This window comes from Penicillium daleae, assembly GCF_028827525.1.
Source record: "Penicillium daleae strain IBT 16125 chromosome Unknown utg000002l_segment0_segment0, whole genome shotgun sequence".
Classification (NCBI taxonomy): Eukaryota; Fungi; Ascomycota; class Eurotiomycetes; order Eurotiales; family Aspergillaceae; genus Penicillium; species Penicillium daleae.
The window spans coordinates 5856950-5876013 of record NW_026623150.1 but is presented as its reverse complement, the minus strand read 5'-3'; the positions used below and the strand labels follow the sequence as shown (position 1 = coordinate 5876013).

The 19064-nt window shown below is 49.5% G+C and overlaps 4 protein-coding genes across 4 annotated transcripts; 2 read left to right on the top strand and 2 right to left on the bottom strand.

Moving 5' to 3' along the window:
• Positions 1-2146: 2146 nt before the first annotated feature.
• Positions 2147-2461, top strand: N7458_002998 (uncharacterized protein; the record flags this gene model as incomplete). The annotated part of the gene is made up of 1 exon (XM_056906381.1): positions 2147-2461. One exon carries the CDS (start codon positions 2147-2149, stop codon positions 2459-2461), a length of 315 nt encoding a protein of 104 aa, XP_056770488.1.
• A 4431-nt stretch (positions 2462-6892) lies between these two features.
• N7458_002997 (60S ribosomal protein uL4) lies at positions 6893-8405 on the bottom strand. The gene is made up of 3 exons (XM_056906380.1): positions 8245-8405; positions 8080-8174; positions 6893-7936 (listed from the first exon to the last, which is right to left on the bottom strand). The coding sequence occupies exons 1-3, from the start codon at positions 8352-8354 to the stop codon at positions 7023-7025; spliced, it is 1119 nt and encodes a 372-aa protein (XP_056770487.1). The 5' UTR covers positions 8355-8405; the 3' UTR covers positions 6893-7022.
• Positions 8406-9361: 956 nt separating this feature from the next.
• On the top strand, positions 9362-12889 carry N7458_002996 (DUF3433 domain-containing protein; the record flags this gene model as incomplete). The annotated part of the gene is made up of 1 exon (XM_056906379.1): positions 9362-12889. The coding sequence occupies one exon, from the start codon at positions 9362-9364 to the stop codon at positions 12887-12889; it is 3528 nt and encodes a 1175-aa protein (XP_056770486.1).
• An 840-nt stretch (positions 12890-13729) lies between these two features.
• On the bottom strand, positions 13730-14935 carry N7458_002995 (lytic polysaccharide monooxygenase AA11 family protein; the record flags this gene model as incomplete). Its single annotated transcript, XM_056906378.1, has 1 exon — positions 13730-14935. One exon carries the CDS (start codon positions 14933-14935, stop codon positions 13730-13732), a length of 1206 nt encoding a protein of 401 aa, XP_056770485.1.
• Positions 14936-19064: the final 4129 nt, after the last annotated feature.

The following is a 19064-nucleotide window of genomic DNA, read 5'->3' as shown; positions in this document are numbered from 1 at the left end:
CGTGTCCTTTTCCTGCAGGAGGCTCCCAAGCAATCAAATCGAGAAAAAGTAAATAAAATCAAAAATAAAATAGATTGTCTCCATTCATGATAATAAATTAATGCTAGACTAACACCATTATCAGATGTAGAATCATCCTTAGCGTCGCCTTTTTTTTTTCTGTTTCCTATCTAGACTATGTAGGACCGTTCCCTTTTCCCCCGTCCCAAGAAGCCGATGGCAGCTACGCTTCCATCGGGCCGTCTCCATAGGACATCGAAAGTTTGAGGTCATATCGACCACATTCCGAGTGGATCCTTGCTCTTAGTACGGCGTAGTGTATGTATAACTATGCGCCCGTTCACGCGCCGTTCCAGTCCGATCAGTAGTAGATTCGGCAGTCGGGCATACAACGAGTCTTTCTTAGGTCTGCTTCCGATCACAAATTATGGGGGATGCTGGCGTAATCCGTCTCGAACTTGTCAAAACGGCATTTGAACCGCACTGCCGTAGTCCTTTCCACGGGTGTGGAGAGGATCTAGTATCCGAGGTTAATCCTATATTTTTTCGCTTTTTAATTTTTTTGAAAAAAAAAATTTATTAAATTACATTTATTTTTCTTCATCTCTCTGCAATCTCCGTAGCTTGAATTATGATGCTAGTTATTGAGTCCATTTGATCGAGAGAGGGGCAACGGCCACACACTACTGTATTCCAGTGCTGTACTACAACCGGCGCATCATTACCCCCAGTTCATCCGAGTCTCCATATTAGCTCCAGCCTTCTGCATCTTTATATTAAACACAAATCCTCCACAAGGATCAAGGATGTACAGTAAGCGTCTTGGTGATGCTGGTCGAAGTGCAGCCCAGCCTCGGCGGCCGTCGTGCCTAACTATTGACACTACCAGTACCACTGGAGCATTAGATTGGTTTCGCTCTCTTTTCGTCCTTCCTGATCGGTCCTTCTCTTTACCCGAGCCAAAATCGGATTTCAAACGTTGGAAACAACTGCAAGTCATTCTTTAATACATATGATCACTGCTCAATGAACATGCTAGGTAATAATGGCAGCCTAGTTCGTTAACTCCACCGGAGGCACTAAACTTACTAGACGCGTTTTACAGTTTGTCCACACCCGGCACATGCAACCCAAGGAACCAGAGAAACGTCTCGGGATTTGGCCCTGAGATCTCCGATAGTAATAATAATGAAAATTAATATTTCTCACCCTCACTATGTGTCTCTCTTAAAAATAGGGGGATTGCGGATTGTTGAAGCGCTTAAAACAGATTGATCGGTTGAAGGCAAGTCTATCGGCCGGAACCTCCGACACGATCATCTAAAGCACTTGATTTCAAAATTTTCCTTTGATTTCTCGAGGTTCGTATGTCTACCGCGGTGGATGAAAATAAGACAAGAGCTTGTTTTGGACCCGGAATGATGGCCGTAAATCCCCTCCAACAGTGGGTCGTTGGCGCCTTCGGCCGGTGGCGCGGGCGACTAGGTGCCTAGTTGGGCAAATCCTCCTGGATTCCGGTGTTGGGGCCGCAGGGCTTATCTCTCTTTTGGACAGACTCAATGCGAAGATCACTGGATCGAGTGGTGCGTTGGTGTGGACTGGGTGGGCTCCGATGGGTTCCAATTTTTGCGCAGGACCCTCGTTTGAATCTGGTTTGCGGTTTTTGACCTCGATTCTCCAGCTTCAGTTCCATATGGAGAACTTAATGCTTCTCGGACTCCGAATGGCTGTAAGCTGACTGGATGGGGCGTCAACGCCGAGACTCCCGTCGGCCTCGGTTGAACCTGAATGCCACACAAAGAATGAATGATACGGTAGACACCTCGGGCGTAAGGATTAGATTTTGCTGAATATCTGGTTCAAGGACGATATTATTATTATTAGTGAATGGTGGACAAGTTGTCCTCCACGCTGGCTACTTGTGGCCCCTTCAAAGCTCGGATTGGAATGCCTAGGTTGGCTGGCATGTGCAGATTCTGCGCATGCAAAAAGTGGAGAGAAAGAAATGCTGTTTACTGGAACTTCTTCGTATCCAAAGTCTCAACGATAATCGTGATCATATATGTTAGACATCTTAACCCTCATACGTACAGTACCAGCGTCATCATAATCGTCGTCTTCAAAAGAATAGACATGTAATACTACAATGCCGTCACAAAACAACACCTACGTTAATTGTATTGTTGACGAGGGGCGGTCATCAAGCCAAGCGCCCACGGAGCACTCGAGAAGATGCAACTTCTCACTACTCACCTTTCGACTCGTCGCAAGATCGTATAAAGAGGAGCCTCGTGCAGATGCTGCTCAGCGCGATCGAGTAGGACCTCCGATGACCAACGAAGCCACTTACAGGGAACCCTGGCCTTCCCATACGAAGCTCCGGTCCAATGGGCCCGGTGTGAGATACTCCACCGAGCCGACTGAACTTGCTGTTGCCAACGGCGATGCACTCCGGATTTGACCACGTATAGTGTCTCAAAAGCATGGCGATCAGATCTGCAAGCCGTCATTCGGGATCGCCGCCTACTGTATTTGGCCTCAGCCCCCCTTGGTGCGTTCTCGGTGCGTTTTCTGTTCCGGGTAACGCTGGAAGTGTAAAAGCAGGAGGGTAGCCGAAAAGGTGACATGAATAAAAGTATAATCTGGCTTGTATATTTTAAACTACGTACTCTCTCATTTTGATTCCTAGGATATCCTGATTCCTGAGACAGAAACCCGTCGGGATTTATCGAATGTTGGAGGTGCGCTGGGCCCTCTCATTCCGGCATTTCCCAAAAACCAAACCAGGTCCAACCCTCGCAGCAGCCCTCCATCTGGCATTTCCACCCGAGAAACTTGCAAGCGTGGCTCAGCGCAGTCAGAGACATGATCACGCCATTGGTCAATTCATCATCGGGACCCAATTTTTTTCCGAACAAATACCGAGTGCGATGCTGATTGAACGGATTATGACTTTGATGGAGATCACGGGCTTCGGGTGCGCATAAGATAGAGTAAAAATACAAGAGGCAGGCGTCCAGTGGAGGATACAGTATGTAATGAAAATCGATAGGTGGATAGATCGATGCGAGATGATGTCCGCCGAGACGCCAGACGTACCACCACATAAACTACTGCAACTGAGAAAGTAATATTAACAGAGTGCGCATATACTACTCTAAGACTCCGTCCAGTATATTCCGTACGTAGTCAAGAAGTAATCTCCAAAATGATCACCAATTACCATTCGTCCGATCCACTTGGTTTGGGCGGCGATTGATACTTCATTCAGGAGAACTAAGGTTTCTGTTCCGTGTCGCTTCTTTTGCTCCCGCGTCAGGTACCGATTGCAAATGATGAACTGGGTTTAGCTTGCATCCTTTACAACGCTCAATGGCGGAATTAATTCGGCTAAGATAGAGGATCCTATTTAGACAAGTGCCTAGTCGGAATCCTTCATATCATACCATAAACTCATGCGTCAACGATTGAGTCAAGAAGACCCAAAGGAGAGGTATTGTTGGATAGCAGATATGTAGCTAGTCAGCTTGTCTAATGAATTCGAAAAATAAAAAATAAAAAACGTATCAACTACGCATGGCACCAGGCTAGCGCTAGATACTCACTAACGCCCGGTTCCTGGACGGACCACCGTGCCATTGCTGAGACTTACTGTGCTGTGACTCTGCTACTGCATGCCGGGTGAACAGGTCTCGGTATGTTTTGCATCGCCCGTGCTTAATCCTCCAGTGCCTCCACAGGTCGACATTCTGGAGTAGCGTCGGGTTGACTACCGGTAGCGTAGAATCTTCTGTGCCGTGTTCATCTTTCTGTGCTCCAGCCTCCGCCGTCCACCCCCTAGGTCGGTTCGAGTTGGCAGGTGAGACAATAATAACAAATGCGCCGAAAGATGGCGCCGGTCCGGCATTGCCAAGTCTAATATTATATACTACGTACAGTACTCCGTATGTAGGCCATACTTCGTACTGAAAACAGTCTCCGACTGGACATGTAACTACTGTAATACTGCTATGTAGCTAAGTAAATCCCTCTCTGGCCTGACCAATTCTGGGTGATCTACGAATGGATACTTTTCCTTAACGGGGCCCACAATGAAGGATCTGTATTACTCCGTCCCTCGCGTGCCAAGTCCGATGTAATTGTATTGTACGGGGTATATTAATGTTATTATTTTAGATAGTCTTTAACTAATTTGTTGCTATTAGGTAAATTGAGGATCACGGTTCTTCACGTCAAGTTGCTCGTGCTCTCTTCACATTTCGGCCAATCCTACCGAGGAGCATCCCCTTGACAGCGCACTTCTAGTTAAACTACTTCAGTGCTTTGCATCGTGGATGTACATCACCATTGTCACCGCGCACTTATGAGCACTAGTCATCCTACCCACGATCGTGGGCTCGTGCCAGCTGTTCTTTACGATCAGATCCCTTGCGGTCTGACCACATATATGCTTACCCTCGAAAAGCCGTGGAAAGCGGCTCGATCGGAGAATTTTCCTACTCCGATGCGCCCCCCTTTCCCGCTCCTTTTGTGGCCAGGCCTCGCACGGCGTCATTCTTCGGTCCCAATGAATGTTCGCTTCTAAGAGGACCAAGACAAAAGGATCTCGGTTATACTCGAAGTCCCTGGTTCACGTTGCATCTGCCTCTCCCTGATCCCCATATACTTTGTCAACTTGTCAATTAACTTAATAGTGGGCTCGCTATAGCTGTGCTAGCTTACGTAGCGGGTGTGGCAAACAGGCCCTGTTGCAACTCTACAAGCTCAAAAGCTGGGCTAAGAAGCTTTTCGAACTTTCTCCTAGGTCGTACCGAGCTCTAGCCGAATGCACGACTACTAACCTGCATAGGCCCATCGTCGAGAATGCGCGGGATCGGTGTGTCATCGTACGTACATCAACGCCCAAACTCAATTCAACCGAAGGTTTGGTCTTCCGACCTCGCCTAAGTATCTCAAAAACCTTAGAACCCAGCCGCCCGCAACCTTCTTTTACGCTCTCTGCGAGGGTACAGTAAGTCCGGAGTACAACGGGAATTTCGCGTCGCCGAAGACAAACTGAAGTCTGACGTACATCCCCACCCCACTCCGATCGAATTGATGACTGCTACTTCGTTCTTAGTGTACTTTTGAAAAATATCCGACTATCACCCGTGGACCCTGACGGTTGTTCCCAGCGCCCCGAGTCGCAGCTCCTGATCTTCACCCTGTCCACTTCGTGTAAGCTCGCTTCGACATCGGCTGGTCGGTCGACTTTCCCGATACCAAGGATTCGTCCGCGTCTGTGCTGACCACTATTGCTAAGTTTTCCCTTTCTCTTTCCTTCGTGTGTCTCCGTTTCGCTTTGGTCGCTGTTGGACCTGTAGCTACGGGTCAGGGAGGCGTCGCCTTCGTAACTTCGTAAAACCCAAGCGCCCGGGATGCAAGATGTCATTGTCTACTTCTGCTAGGTCGATCCGCAAGATGAGGGTCTAGGATCCTGGGAACCGGCGGCTGCCGATGAAAGTTAAATATATTGAAGTTTTCTAGAAAACAGAGAATAAAAAAGCATTTAGCATGTGAAGCTAAGCAACAAGGCGCTTCTCTCGAAAAGAGTGGAGGCATGAAGGAGCTCCGTATGGCAAACATGTCTATCCCCGGTCACATCACTCGCTAGTTTGGTTAGACGGTTGCCTTGTCCGCTCTCCGCGTTTCAGGTTGAGTATGGTTCCAATGTTTGGACGCTTAACTTGCCCTTGTCAGCCTCAGTTTGGAGGTACGATCGCCGAATCAATCGGGGATCAACCTGATTGACAGGTCACGGCTTGCCTATTTGGGCAGAGCGTGGTCCTGTCATGAGCGCTTTAGGACTTCCACTAGTTCGTCGTCTCGTGCTGGCTGTTTCATCTTGATATCTTGAACTCTGCCATGGCTGTCGGTTCTATTGCTTGTTTGCAATAACCCTTATACACACTTCACATGTATAGTCTATTGAACTCAAGACATATTTATTACCTAGGTCCGACTCCTAAGAGCACATGTGATACCAAAACAATTCTCCTCCGTCAAGTTTTGAACTCAGCGCCCGTGAGCCCCAGGCCATCCGGTTAGCGAGGGAAAACACCGCATGAACACGTTGCTCGACGGGCATTTCCAAGGTCTTGCGATATTTGTTGGAAGCGAATCAATCGCTAGCAAGTATAGTACGGAGATCCTCGCTCTTAAACGTGCACAACGTTGCAAATTCTATTTCTATACTAATGGATTCCAGATAGGATCGTCGCTAATTTGGACTGGTCTGCAACTTGTCAAGGATGCTTCCTCGCTTATGCGGAGGGCAAGTAACCTAACTAATGGAGACAGATATCCCTGTTCATGCACGACGGGACTTCGTGAATTCACACCTATTAAGTAGGCCGACCCTTGTGGCTTCTCGCCAATAGAACCCTGGACATGGAATCCGCCGATAATATATATAATTATACATCCTTGAACAAGCTTCGAGCTTTATGCCGTAGACAACAAGGAATAGTTATGTTCTGCATGGCCGGGCAACGGTCTCGGAACTGGAACTTCAACCGTGAGAGTTTATTGTCGGATACAAACCACGGCAAATGACATTAATCTCCGCGGAATACTTGGAGATGGGTATTCGTTTCGCTTCCGAGGATACAACCAAGCATGCGCGCGCAAGGAGAGCCCTGGTTGTCTCTGAATTGCTGGGTTCGGGCTACGGTGGCCGCAAGACCAAGCCAAAGTTGACGACCTAACAAAGCCCAGGCGACCCATATGCGTGGTCGATGAAGAGATCGAACCTTGAACAATAATGACAGACGTGGACGAGGGCAAAGATAGGACCACAAACTACGAACCCCTTCTGTTAACTTACCACTAGGAAGCCAGAACAGCTGAACAATTGAGAGAACAAAACCGATCATATTATTACTCCGATAGACCCATGGGTATTGCAAAAAAAGTCATTGATTCATTTTTTGCTGCAAACTACCAATTTTCACCATATCCAAAGAAATGTTGGGAGAGCACATTTACTCCTCAGACAGAACCTTGGCGAAACCAGCGGAGGCACGCTCGGGCTTGCCAGCCTCGACCTTCTGCTGGCCAAGCTTCTGCTTGGAGTAGGCAGCGGCGTAGGGGTTAAGACGGAGCATAACCTGCTTGTTGCGCAGAGGGTTCTTCTTCTGGACGTTGACACGCTTGGTGCGGGCCTCACCCTTGGGAGCACGGACAACAGCCTGGATTTCAGAGGAGTTGATCAGGCGGGTCAGGTCGGCGTTGGCAACCATGGCGGAGGGCAGGAGGAAGTCCTTCTTGAGAGCCGAGGGGGTGGTGGTGGTGCCGTAGACCTGGTCGAGGGCCTCGAAGGCGGAGGAGGTCCAGACGATGAAGCGGCCGAGGTGACCACCGGGGGCGAGCTGGAGGAGGTTCAGGGAGAAGACGGAGGAAGTCTCAACACCGGGAACGTTGCGGAAGGCACGGACGAGCTCCTTGCCATCGACCTCGGGGTTGTAGACAACCAGAGGACCACGACGCTGGCGGAAGCGGCGGTTACGCAGCTTACCCTTACCGGCGCGGAGCTTGCGGGACTTCTGGACCTTGACGAGGTCCTCACCGGCACCAAGGGCCTGGAGGAGGGCAATGGCGGCCTTGGTCTTGGTCAGGGCAGCACCCTGGAAGGTCTTGGACTCGACAACGAGGGGAACCTCGGGGACCTTGGCGACACGGTGGCCACGGGCGAAGAGGAGGGCGGGGACGGAGGAAGCAGCCAGAGCAGAGGCGGTAGCGAAGCGCTTCTGGTTCAGGTTGAGCTTCTGGTGCCACTTGCGCCAGACCTTGGTGGGAGCGAACATGCGACCGGAACGGCACTGGTTACCGAAGGCAGCCTGACCGGCACGGTGAGTACCACCACCAGAGACACGGGGAATACGGGCGACAGCACGGCCTGTTGGATATCAAGAAATCATCTCGTCAGCTTCTATCCCGTAGCATACCAATTGGACCTCCCCCGCAAAGAAAAATTTGTTTCGTCACCCCTCTCCAGACAAAAAATTCCCTGCTCGATCTTGAAACTTCAATCCCACGTACCGGTACCCCAGGACTCAGCAGAGGTCTGCTCGCCAGCCTTCTCGCTCACAGCGTAGGGCTGTCTCTTGTTCTTGGCCATGCCGGTGTGCACCTGCCTGTAAAGCGAAATCCATCAGCATTTCCACCTTCAATCATCAATGTTCGAATTTTGCGGGCTCGACGTACTGGACGATATCCGGGCGGATGGGAGCACCGAAGACGGTGGGCAGGGGCTGGGTAGCCCCGGAGGGCTTACCCTCAGCCGTGGCGATGGAGACGGTCGGGCGGGAGGCCATTGTTGTCGGTCGATGTCGATGGTGAGGTTGAAGTCCAAAGGTTTCCCCAGTCAAGCCTCACCTGTGGATTTTTTCGCTTACTGAGCTTGGCCGGTCGTGGGTCGTGAAAACCCTAAGCCCTCATTCCTACTTTGGGCTAGTGTGAGCCACCTGCCAGTGATCCGTGCTTCTTTATGTCATCGGGTACCCCACCAACCACGTGACATTACTGGAAGTATACCGCAGTCGGTGTTTTCTAATTTTCTTTTATAAGTTGACGTTGAGATGACTGCTAAGTTCCGAGAAGGGTCTACTGTATAAATAGTCCACTATGTATCAGGTCAACGTATTAATATATGGTGTCGCTGTCGCAATGTGGCGCCTTCAAAGTGGTACTTGTTCACATTATGATCTTGCTAAGCCAGTTGCCGCCGCGAGGCATACTCCTGCTAATTTAAGCATTCCCTGTCTCTTTCTCCTACCCATGATATAAAATCAAGATCGGCGACGCAGCGACTTTTCTCAGTAAGATCACATCCAAGTTACCATCGTCCGAGGCTTCTGAAACCTCCAGGGCTTCACTTCATGCGGCTAAATGTCTTGGCCCTTCTAATCGTCTTAGGTAGTGAGCAGCTATGAACAGATAGCTAAGTAACTTCCCATATTCCAATTATCGCATACTCATGTTACTGGCAAGAAAGCTGATTCCTACGCGCCTTGAGGGCTTTTTTGGGTTTACGGTGTTTCAGGAACTCCTTAGGCTGAGTTGCTGCTGCCACCTGGGGCCGGCGCTTAAGGTGCTGCACGGGCCTTGAATGAGCAATGTTTGCGCGTTTACTCCCGCTCCAGATGGGATATATTCCTGGATTAAGAGTCTTGCTCCTCGATCTTTGGATCATTATATTTCATCCTCAATCCCATAGATATATGGCACGCAGAAATCATCACTATACCTCTCTCTTGTCGATGCCATAGCTTGCTGTGCCGAGGGCGCTATATATCGAGTCACCTCAACTTCCACCTTCGGCATGCTTTTTGACCTCATCGAAAAGCATTTTGGAGCTTCAGATGATTTAGAAAATAGTGGCTGGCGGCCATCGTACCTACGAAAGCGAATATTAGCTCTTTTTGTGTTCGCTTTCTCCGCAATCATTGCCGCACTCGAGGCCCTATACCAATCGTCCGAAGCTCATGACGGCATTGCCGCTTCAACCGAAGGTCGTCATTATCTTTGGACCTATGGACCGACCGCCATTCTCACTATTGTCGCAACTTTTTGGTCACGGGTTGAGTTTCAGTCGAAGCAAAATGCACCTTGGCAGTCGATGCTCGAAGCTCCTCAGCCAGCGGAGAAAAGTGTGCTCTTAGACTATATATCCGACATGCAGCCTGTAACCGTGTGGAAGGCCTTCAAGAACAAGCAAGTGATTGTGTTTTCGAGCGTGTCTTGTACTCTACTCGTGCAGCTGGTGATAATTCTTTCAACCGGTCTGTTCTCGCTCCAGGAGGTCCCAGTTCATCAGAACAACGTCACTATCCAGCTACATAATATATTCAGCTCTGAGAATTCGACATTAGAAGCTGTCGGCTCACAACCATACGACATAATCAACGGGATAGTCTTCGACAACTTGGCTTATCCGGGTGGTACGAATGTCGACTTAGCTTTTCAAGAATTCTCCGCTCTGAACGTCTCCTCTGCTGCTATCGTCACTGCTCCTATAGAAGGGCTCAAGGCGGACTTGAGCTGCGAAGATGCAATCAACGTTCATACCAAATCTTTATATTACATTGAATGGCTCAAGACCAACGGTAGTCAAGTCAACTTGGTGTACGATTTGCAGATAGTCACCCCAACGTGCAACATTTCCAATTACGACCAATTTGGGCTAGGCGCCATAGAATATACGCAACTTGGGCACTTTCAATGGACACAATGTGGGAATAAGACTGTGGACGACATGCGTGTTCTGGTCTTGTTGATCGAGATCGGCGACAAAAATGCAACTCGCACGAAAGCCTCGGCGTATCAGGGACCACCTGAATACGAAATCGTACAGCTCGAGTTGAAGCGCCACAAAATTATGATCTGCAAACCTACACTTTCTCGCGTGAAGCTACAAGCCCAAGGAAATGCCACCGATCTATCAAGTGACATTCGCCTTGAAACCATTGCCTCTGAGGAGACCACGCTCCAAGGTCTGACCGCAGAAGATATTGCCGATTATATCATGACAAATGCTAGTACTACCACGGGGTTCAGAGGCATTGAACTGTTTAATCCGTTCCCAGATGATGCACAGATTGATGAGGCGCTGAGGCTTGGATTACTCCTTGCGGAAGAAGAGGCTACTATTGAGAACTTCTGGCTGGGCGATGTGCTCCAAGACTCTGCATCCACATATTATCGTGCAATGACCGCCCAGCTTATGCATATGGGTCTCGTTCAAGAGAAGCAGTCGAGAACAATGGGCTCTGCTCTCGTGAACGAAAACCGTGTCATGATGATGGAGCTACCTCTCCGCAGTATCGAAGCATGTCTAGCAATAGTGACTTTGTTGGCAATCTTGATACTTGTGCATATTGCTCGCAAAAAGGCAACTAGCTCGAATCCAGCTTGCATTTCGGCCATTGCAGCCATTGCAGCAAACAGTGAAGGACTTCGGTCATCCCTTCGTGGACTTGGGGCAGTGTCAAATAAGGTACTACGTGAGCAACTGAGGGAACAACAATATTATTCACAATGCACCTCAAAGGGCACATCGATTGAGATCCACAAGAATGTGTCCAAGGAACCTCACTTCACTCAGAATACTGATCACCAGTATCGCAACTGGAAACCATTCCCTGGTCTTTTTGCCCGTATTACTATTTTCATGTTGGTTGCAGTGGCGATTGCGGTCTTAGAGGTGCTTTTACACCTTTCACAGGTCAACGAGGGACTCGGAAATGTCTCTTACGTCGATGAGTACATGCATTACGTGTGGACCATCATTCCTGGTGCCATCATGACCGGCTTTAGTCTTGCATTTGGCAGCATAGACTTCAACACCAGATGCCTTGCGCCTTACTCGCATCTCAAACGCTGCACGGGCGCTTCATTTTCCCAGTCCATGAACTTGAACTTTTTGGATGCCCAAGGCTTCACCAATAGTTATCGGTCCATTCGTTCAAAGCATTTGGCCGTACTAGCAACGACACTTGCTACAGGTGCAGGTTTTTTTCTGACTATTGTAATCAGCGGTCTCTACTCGGTAATTGAAGTCCCGTCCCGTGAAGTCGCCAACTTCACGCGGGTTGGTGGTTTTCCGGACCCAAGGACCATCGAAGGGGTCCAGCTGAATCTGGATGAAGCCGGCGAAGTCGCAGGAGTCCTGACCGCAGAATACATTCTTCAGTATAATTTCAGCTACCCTCGTTGGACATATGAAGAACTTGCTTTCGCGGAGATCTCGATGAATGATTCGTTGACCAAGATCGTGGGAAATGGCTCTTTTGTGGACATTCGAGTTCCAGCTTTAAGACCTACACTCGTTTGCAATGTTTTCACTGCCGATGACTTGAAGCCAAAGATCAGTCGCTATGTTCAAGAGAACACAACGGAGTACCAGCTCACCAGTATTCTGACAACTCCCGCCTGCCCAGGAAATGATACAGACTATGCTTTCAATGCCACGGTATTCACTGTGAAGGATCTCAAGGACGAACCATTTGGGTACTCGATACAATCTACCTGCTATGCTAGGGACTACGTTCCGTCTACTTACACCGAGAATTATGTTTGGGGACATGCGAAAGGCACCACTGTTGAATATATTATGTCAATGACATGTATGCAGTACGCCGAAAATATCGATGTCGACGCGAGATTCAAGTTGCCGGAACTGGAAATTGACCAAAGCCATCCACCAGTGCCGGTCGAATCGTCTGTGAGATTGGACAAGAACCTCTACACCCCGATACCTGAGTGGTGGACTTTGAACACGGGTGGTCAATATCCAACTCTCGATGGATTTTTCTATCTCCTTGTCACTGGGAAATACGCAATCCCTTCCGAAGACCTCACGCTCCCTGAAAAGAATCAAACAGTGATCGACGCGATCAAACGTCAACACAAAATAATCAACGCGCAACAGCTCAACAATTACACCCGTGGAACAGCGAATGACAGTATTCATCACGCACTACTCCAAGGAAACATCACAAATTCAAGTAGTCTGAGGCTGGTTCAAGATGCTACTTCGACGCGGATTTTGGAGGCGCTTTTGGGCACAATGCTCGCTCTGGGTATCCTTGGCTCCGTGCTTCTGAACACAGACCTTGTTTTGCCAAAGAATCCATGTAGCATTGCAGCGGTTGCTAGCCTTTTGGCAGATTCCCATTTGCTGGATCAATTTGCTGACGGAGTTTGGGACCCAAACGACAAGTCACTCGAGAACATCTTCGCCAAACGTCGGTTCTATCTTGGCTGGTGGGAGAACGGGTCTTCGGATGGGACAGAACCTGGAAAAGTCTTTACAATCGATCATACGTCCACCGAGAAGGATCAGCGATGACAGCCTGTGTTGAATCTGCTATGGGGCTGAAACTCACTTTTACTTAGAATATAATTTTCTTCCAATTAAAGGAGATCTTGAACGAATTAGATACTACAATTTCCCAAAAAAGTTGCAGGTCACTCCATGTTAAAATGTAATCCATTATTCATTGTTGCTGTTTCACAAGCTCTAATGGAATAAAGATTCATTGAGTCCAAACACCATCCATGGAAACAGTTAAGCTTCAATGTTCTCGGATTAGTACAACTCGGCAATTGAATTGCGGACTTTTGGATTATTCCATAGGGCTGATAATCCCTGCTAGCGTTTTATAGGTGATCAATTTATTCAAAGCTTACCCGCCTTAGCCTAATGCTCTTCACCAGCTTGCCAACACAGTGCCTAAGATAAGATATTGCTGGCTATCATTATACCGTTATATACGAAGAGTATATGATAACGTACAATTGGCCATAAATGGATGTATCCAGGATACATAGTCTCCAAGCTCACGCCCGAGAAATCTTAACAGGCTAGACTAACTCAGGCTTGATTTACGGTTGATATTCTACTACGTACACTTGCACTCCTTTACCTACTAAAGCCCCATAAAAATGCATGAGATATCCTGACTTAAACAAGTCTCATCCTAAGAATGTACATGACGGGAAGAACCGAGAAACATGATGCAGCGAAAAAAAGGGTCCGTCCCAGAGCCCATAATCCAGGAGCGAATACGAAAAGTAATGTGAATGAAGATCGATGTGAGAATGCAATCAAGAATTGAAGATCGGGGTACAACAGCCGCCTCAAGCGGTTATCGAAGGTGTGGACGTACGATGACGGAGCCGAGGACGCTTAGACATGGTGCGAGTCGCCGATGGTACGCTTGCGGAAGCGCATTGCGGAGATCTCGCGAGCAGCCTTGATGGCAGAAACAGAGAGGTCAGAGCTCATGCCGGCGGTGCACTGAGTGCCAGCGGCCATCTGCTGAGAGACAGTCCACTGCCCATTGGCACAGCGCTGGAAGGAGGTACCAGCGATGCAGTTCCAAGAACCCTCCGGGCTGCAGGATCCAGTTAGAGTGCCGGAGCTCGAAGAGCCAGAGGGAGAGGCCGGTGCAGTGGAAGAAACAACAGGCTGAGGGGCACTAGGAACACTGGTCTCGGCTGGGGCACTAGTCTCAGCTGGGGCACTCGTGGAGGATGGAGCGGGGGCGCCGGCTTGAGTTGAAGTCTCGATAGGAGAGCCTCCCGCCACAGTGGATGAGGCACTGGAGCCAGAGCCAGAGCCAGAAGAGCCCGAGCCCGAGCTTGAAGTGCCAGAGCCAGTGTCACCTGCGCCGCCGAAAGTAGGAGTGCCGGAACAAGCGGCCTCACCGGCGGGAGCCAGGTTGATAGGGTTACCATCATATTCGACAACACTGCCAGGCTGAGGGAAACGAATGTCGATGCCTTCCTTGGTCGTGCAGCCGTTGATGTTCGCAACGAACATAGGAGGGAAGCTGGAGGAGCGTTGCTCGATAACAGGGGCCTCCACGGAACGCTTGGATGAGCCACTTGTGACCGTAACCGGAGCACAGTTCATGTACATCTCGCGGTTTCCGATGCGGTTGAACCAGGTCCAGGCGAGAGTGTATTTGCCGGTAGCAATTCCGTCGGGAATGGTGAAGTTGAAGTGATAGGGATCTGCGGCACTAGCATCAGATCCCAGATTGCCGTCAACGTTCGCAGGGCAGCCTCCCTCAATGGACTTGATGACCTTCCAAGTAGACGATTTGGTCGGGGCCCGATCTTCAGTCAAGCTGATCTGGCACGAACCACCGCCGTGAGTGGCGCCTCCCTGGAACCGCAGTTGTTGGACTTCACCAATGGTCATCATGTTCTCTGTGGACACAGTGTAGGTACCGTCACGAAGCTTGCAGGGGAAGTCACCACCCTGAGCATCAAGCGGGGAGTTGGTGAGGCTATCCTTGCCGTAAGGGACGGGCTGGGTCATGATCATGTGGGCGTTGGCCACAGAGGCACCGAGAGCGGCAACCAAGAAGGTTTTGGCGAGCATCATGTTGATGAAGGGAACTTTTTTGATTGTTCGACAGGTAATCTTAAAAATGGAGATCCGATTCGTACCAGACGAAAGTGGTCAAACGGTAAAGGATTGGATGTTGGTAGTCGCGAGAGCAGAGCGGGTCAAGGCTTCCTGCGCCAGAAGAGTTAGTGGATGAGAAAGGGAAGAGGATGAGGATGATGACGGGGTATGGCTGTTTATAACGTGTTCCATGGAGAGAAGACTTCACAGAGAGGTGGGTGTATAGGCAGCGATGTAGGCTACCAAGAGAAGGAAAAGGCATTGTTGGATTGGTGCAGGCATCGCTCCAATATCAAGCATGGATGTTCTCGCATTCCATTTGGATGGGATGAGAGAGGCAGCAATGATACAATCAAACAATAGGATTATATCAAACACCAGGGGCACAAACACAACGAGACGGAAAGTTCCACAAGAATGCGATGCAATGCACAGTAATGGAGAGCTGCGTAGAATAATACCTTTGTCAGAGCTAAGAGCAGAGCTGTATCAAACAATCTCTGCTAAGCTTTTTTGGAAAGAAGGAGTCTCAGATAGACAATGACAATGTAGGACCCAATGTTATGGAATGTCTTGGAAGCGATGAGGTTCTAGAAGGAGTGTTGTAGTTCGCCACAGGCGATGACTACCAAGCAAAAAGAAGAAGAGAAAGGAAGACAGGACTGGCCTGTTGGAAGGTTTGTCGAACCGTGAAGGGAAGAAGGGAAAGGATGGAAATGCCCGACTAAAGGAAAAGAAAAGAAAAAGAAGAAGAAGATACAGCCATGACGTGGAAGGGTTTTATATCCAACTTGTCCTTCGACCTCCGCCTCCTCCTCCATCTCTTCCTCTACCATACTTCTCCTCTTCGCTTCCCGCCAGTATCAGTCAGGGAAACGGTACGACGTAGGGTCGTGCACCCATCAGCCCAGCAGCCAGCAGGTACGGAGTCGTGACGGACATCTCGGTCCCTGAATGGAGTCACAACGAGATCCGCTGGGGCAATACGCTAATCAATTAGATACTCCCCAAGTTTGATTTACTCCGCGGCCTGACCAATCCACCCTTCCGAATGGCCTGCTCGATGATGGCACGCGTCGTGAGAGTACAATAGAGACGACAGGGCGAGTGGAGATCCAGATTCTCGAAAAGCTGGGATGTTTCAAGTGGTGTGCCCTCCAAGCGTGCAATTGCCAGATCCGAACGGTGAGTGGTGGTGATGTGGCAGAGTCCCGTGGCCACTCAGAGGCTCGGAACGCGACCCCCGGACTGGGCAGATTGACCAGTCCCAGCGGCGAGGCGGCTGGTGAAGGAGCCAACCACCGCACAGACAAGACTCCTGTCGGGACAGAGCTGGCGCAAGGCACGACGGTTTTTCATCTACCCCTTCCGACAAGAAGCTCGGCCAATTGCCAAGCGTCTCACCATCAACTTGGGTCCCAAAGTCTCCATGTGCCTGGGCCTCGCGACCGGTGGATTGGTTGTGGAGAATCCCGATGGTTGACGCCTCTGTTTCCTGTCTGCGGGCCAGGGGCCGAATCAGGCTGCACAAGCAACTGATTGTACCACGCTGCACGACCATCTGGGAATTCGAATGTGTACCATTTGGACGTTGAAACTGGAGGTTGCAGTCGTGGTGAACGGAGGGCCTCGTTTGGCGGTTTCATGTGTCTCCCACGCTTTACTGGGACGGTGACAAGTCCACCCCAGGTCCCCTGTTAGCTGCAGGATGGGCCCCCCAGACGCTCGGCACTTTGCGTAGCCAACCGGCTGGTGCGCTTGCGATTTGCACCCTCGCTATCCTTGCGTGCTGCAAAAACTTTGGATCCCGATGACGCACTGCGCGAAGAAGAACAGGACTGCTGGAGAAGATCAGACATCCTCTATAGTTGGAAGCAGCCCTCGCGCCCGTGGCGCAGGTGTTTTGACCTGTTGATTTTGTGCCTGAACGTTTCCCGCGACAGACCTTACGGGAGAGAATCGCTAGTGGCCCACAATGCCCGGCACTGAGGCTGTCGATCACGAGTCTGGGATGCTCTTTGCCTTGAAAAAAAGACATTGTTCAGGGTCCTGATACATCCACCCGAGTTGTATGGCAGCCTCGGTTGAAACCCAAGAAGACGGGCTGGGATGGTGCGGCTTAGCGTGAAGATCGAGTGGATCTTGGGAAACTGAAGGTGTCAACCGAAGATGCCGCGAACCCTGTTGTTTCGAAAATAATATCGACACATTCAAGCATAGACCATAGACGTCACATGTACTGCTAGCCTGCTACTGTTGAGCATTTTGGACATGGGTGATGGAGGGGAAATGGACATATGCGATGTGACATATCCCTTTATCCTATTGTTCTTCTTTGTATGGCGGATGTTGATTCCGCATAGTACGATCTACAATCCATAATCAAACAAAGCCTATTCAAACTATCATGCCCACGGTTCAACATTATCTTCCGAGACCCAGCGATTTTGTAACGCCATGGAGCACCATGAGATCCATAGAAAGCCATCTGTCAGAGGCGTTTCAGATTGATAACATATCGCCATGACAGGTCCCGAGGAACGTCTTGCACGTCTTATACTTGGCAATCCTCTTGTCATATACAAAGTGCAACTTCTAATCTCACGAATCGCCCTCCCCACTGCCTAATCTCGGTTATGTCCGCCTTGTAAATAAAATGGATATGCTAGCGGGGGTTGTGGCGTAGGTTCGCAGCGGGCGTAGCATTGAATAAATCCACACTAGTAACGTTAATAAACTATGGAGTAGACCCTGGGATCCAGACCTGCAGTCGCAGAATCTCCCAAGCCCCTCATTTTGTTCACTAAGGTTCATCCACTCCGTCTTGTTCCATGGTACGGTGGTAGTTTGATCGATCTCGAGACTGTTCACCATGCACGCACTGGTTGTCGACCGGGAAAACCCCTCAAATATCCAGGCTTCGCGAACCTCTAACTGACTACTAGTTGATCGTTCGAACATGGATGCCTATTCATCGCAACCAAGTACCTCGAACACCACCTACAGCTCCTCTCACGAGGATTGGCTTGAGTATGGGCTTGGCGGTGACAATAGTATCAAACTTGAGCAGTCGCAAGGCTGTAGCATCGTCCATGCTACGGTAACGCGGGCCAGATATAGTCGATATGAGCTGAAAATGCCTCAAGGTATGTTACATGTGCTTGACTGGGGACTTTTTGTGACTCTGGCTGGTATATTGAGTCTTTCAGAATCAATTTTTGTCATGGATTCTGCCTAGCCCCATGGTCACATCAGCGATAGACCTGCAGATGGGCAGTATTACTGTGGATATAAATCAATATCTTTGAGATGACATGGAAATTGGCCCGGCCGGCTGGCGATTTGTTGGGACTTCAATCTTCCAAGATATTTCAGTCATGAGGTCTTGAAGAGAATGCGCTGCTCATGAAATCACCGGACTTGACACGATAACAGGGTCGGAAGATTTCCTTCGCCGCAGGGTGCAGATTGTCTCTCGAATCATTCACAGCACGCTGTCACCGGCCCAGCAAGACCTTGGTAGTCTTGGACACATTTCAAGTGTTCTATATAACACGATTACTGAGAAGACCTCATGGAATGGAGAGAGGGGCTGTGAACATTCAAATCGGTGCAGTGTTGCACACATAGACAGTCAAGAGGACAATATGACACCCATTCTTAGATCTGGACCGGCATAATATCGTGCCTAGGAAAAGCCAGGCAGAAAAGGGCTTTATTCCTTCGTAATTGACTTGAGTTCTGTTGAGAAGTTCTGTGTGTTAATCGCAGCTTGCCATTCTCTTTCTGGCGTATACCTACCAATTAGGCACTTTGAAGACACTACTGATAGAGACACATCGAAGATCTTTCTAAGATCAGATCAATTGGATAAATTCTCCTTTTCTAGTGTCAAGATGAATGACTTCGCCCAGAGCCCTGTTATTGCAAGTATCCTGCTTTCTCCAATAACAGCCCAGCGTCTTCGGTTCCAAAGCCTCCATTCACCTGTCTTGGCAAAGAAGTTGTCGGCAACGTCGGGATCCAAACAGGCTATGCCTACAGACTCATATTCCTTGGCTTTTTCTCGAACATTTTCGCCGAGGCCCTGTATGGGGCTCAACGA

Coding starts and splice junctions, on each gene's coding strand:
- N7458_002997 (XM_056906380.1), bottom strand. CDS start 8,354: ATGGCCTCCCGCCCGACCGTCTCCATCGCCACGGCTGAGGGTAAGCCC. Junction 8,175..8,244: donor ATCCGCCCGGATATCGTCCA/GTACGTCGAGCC, acceptor TTCGCTTTACAG/GCAGGTGCACACCGGCATGG. Junction 7,937..8,079: donor TGCTGAGTCCTGGGGTACCG/GTACGTGGGATT, acceptor GATATCCAACAG/GCCGTGCTGTCGCCCGTATT.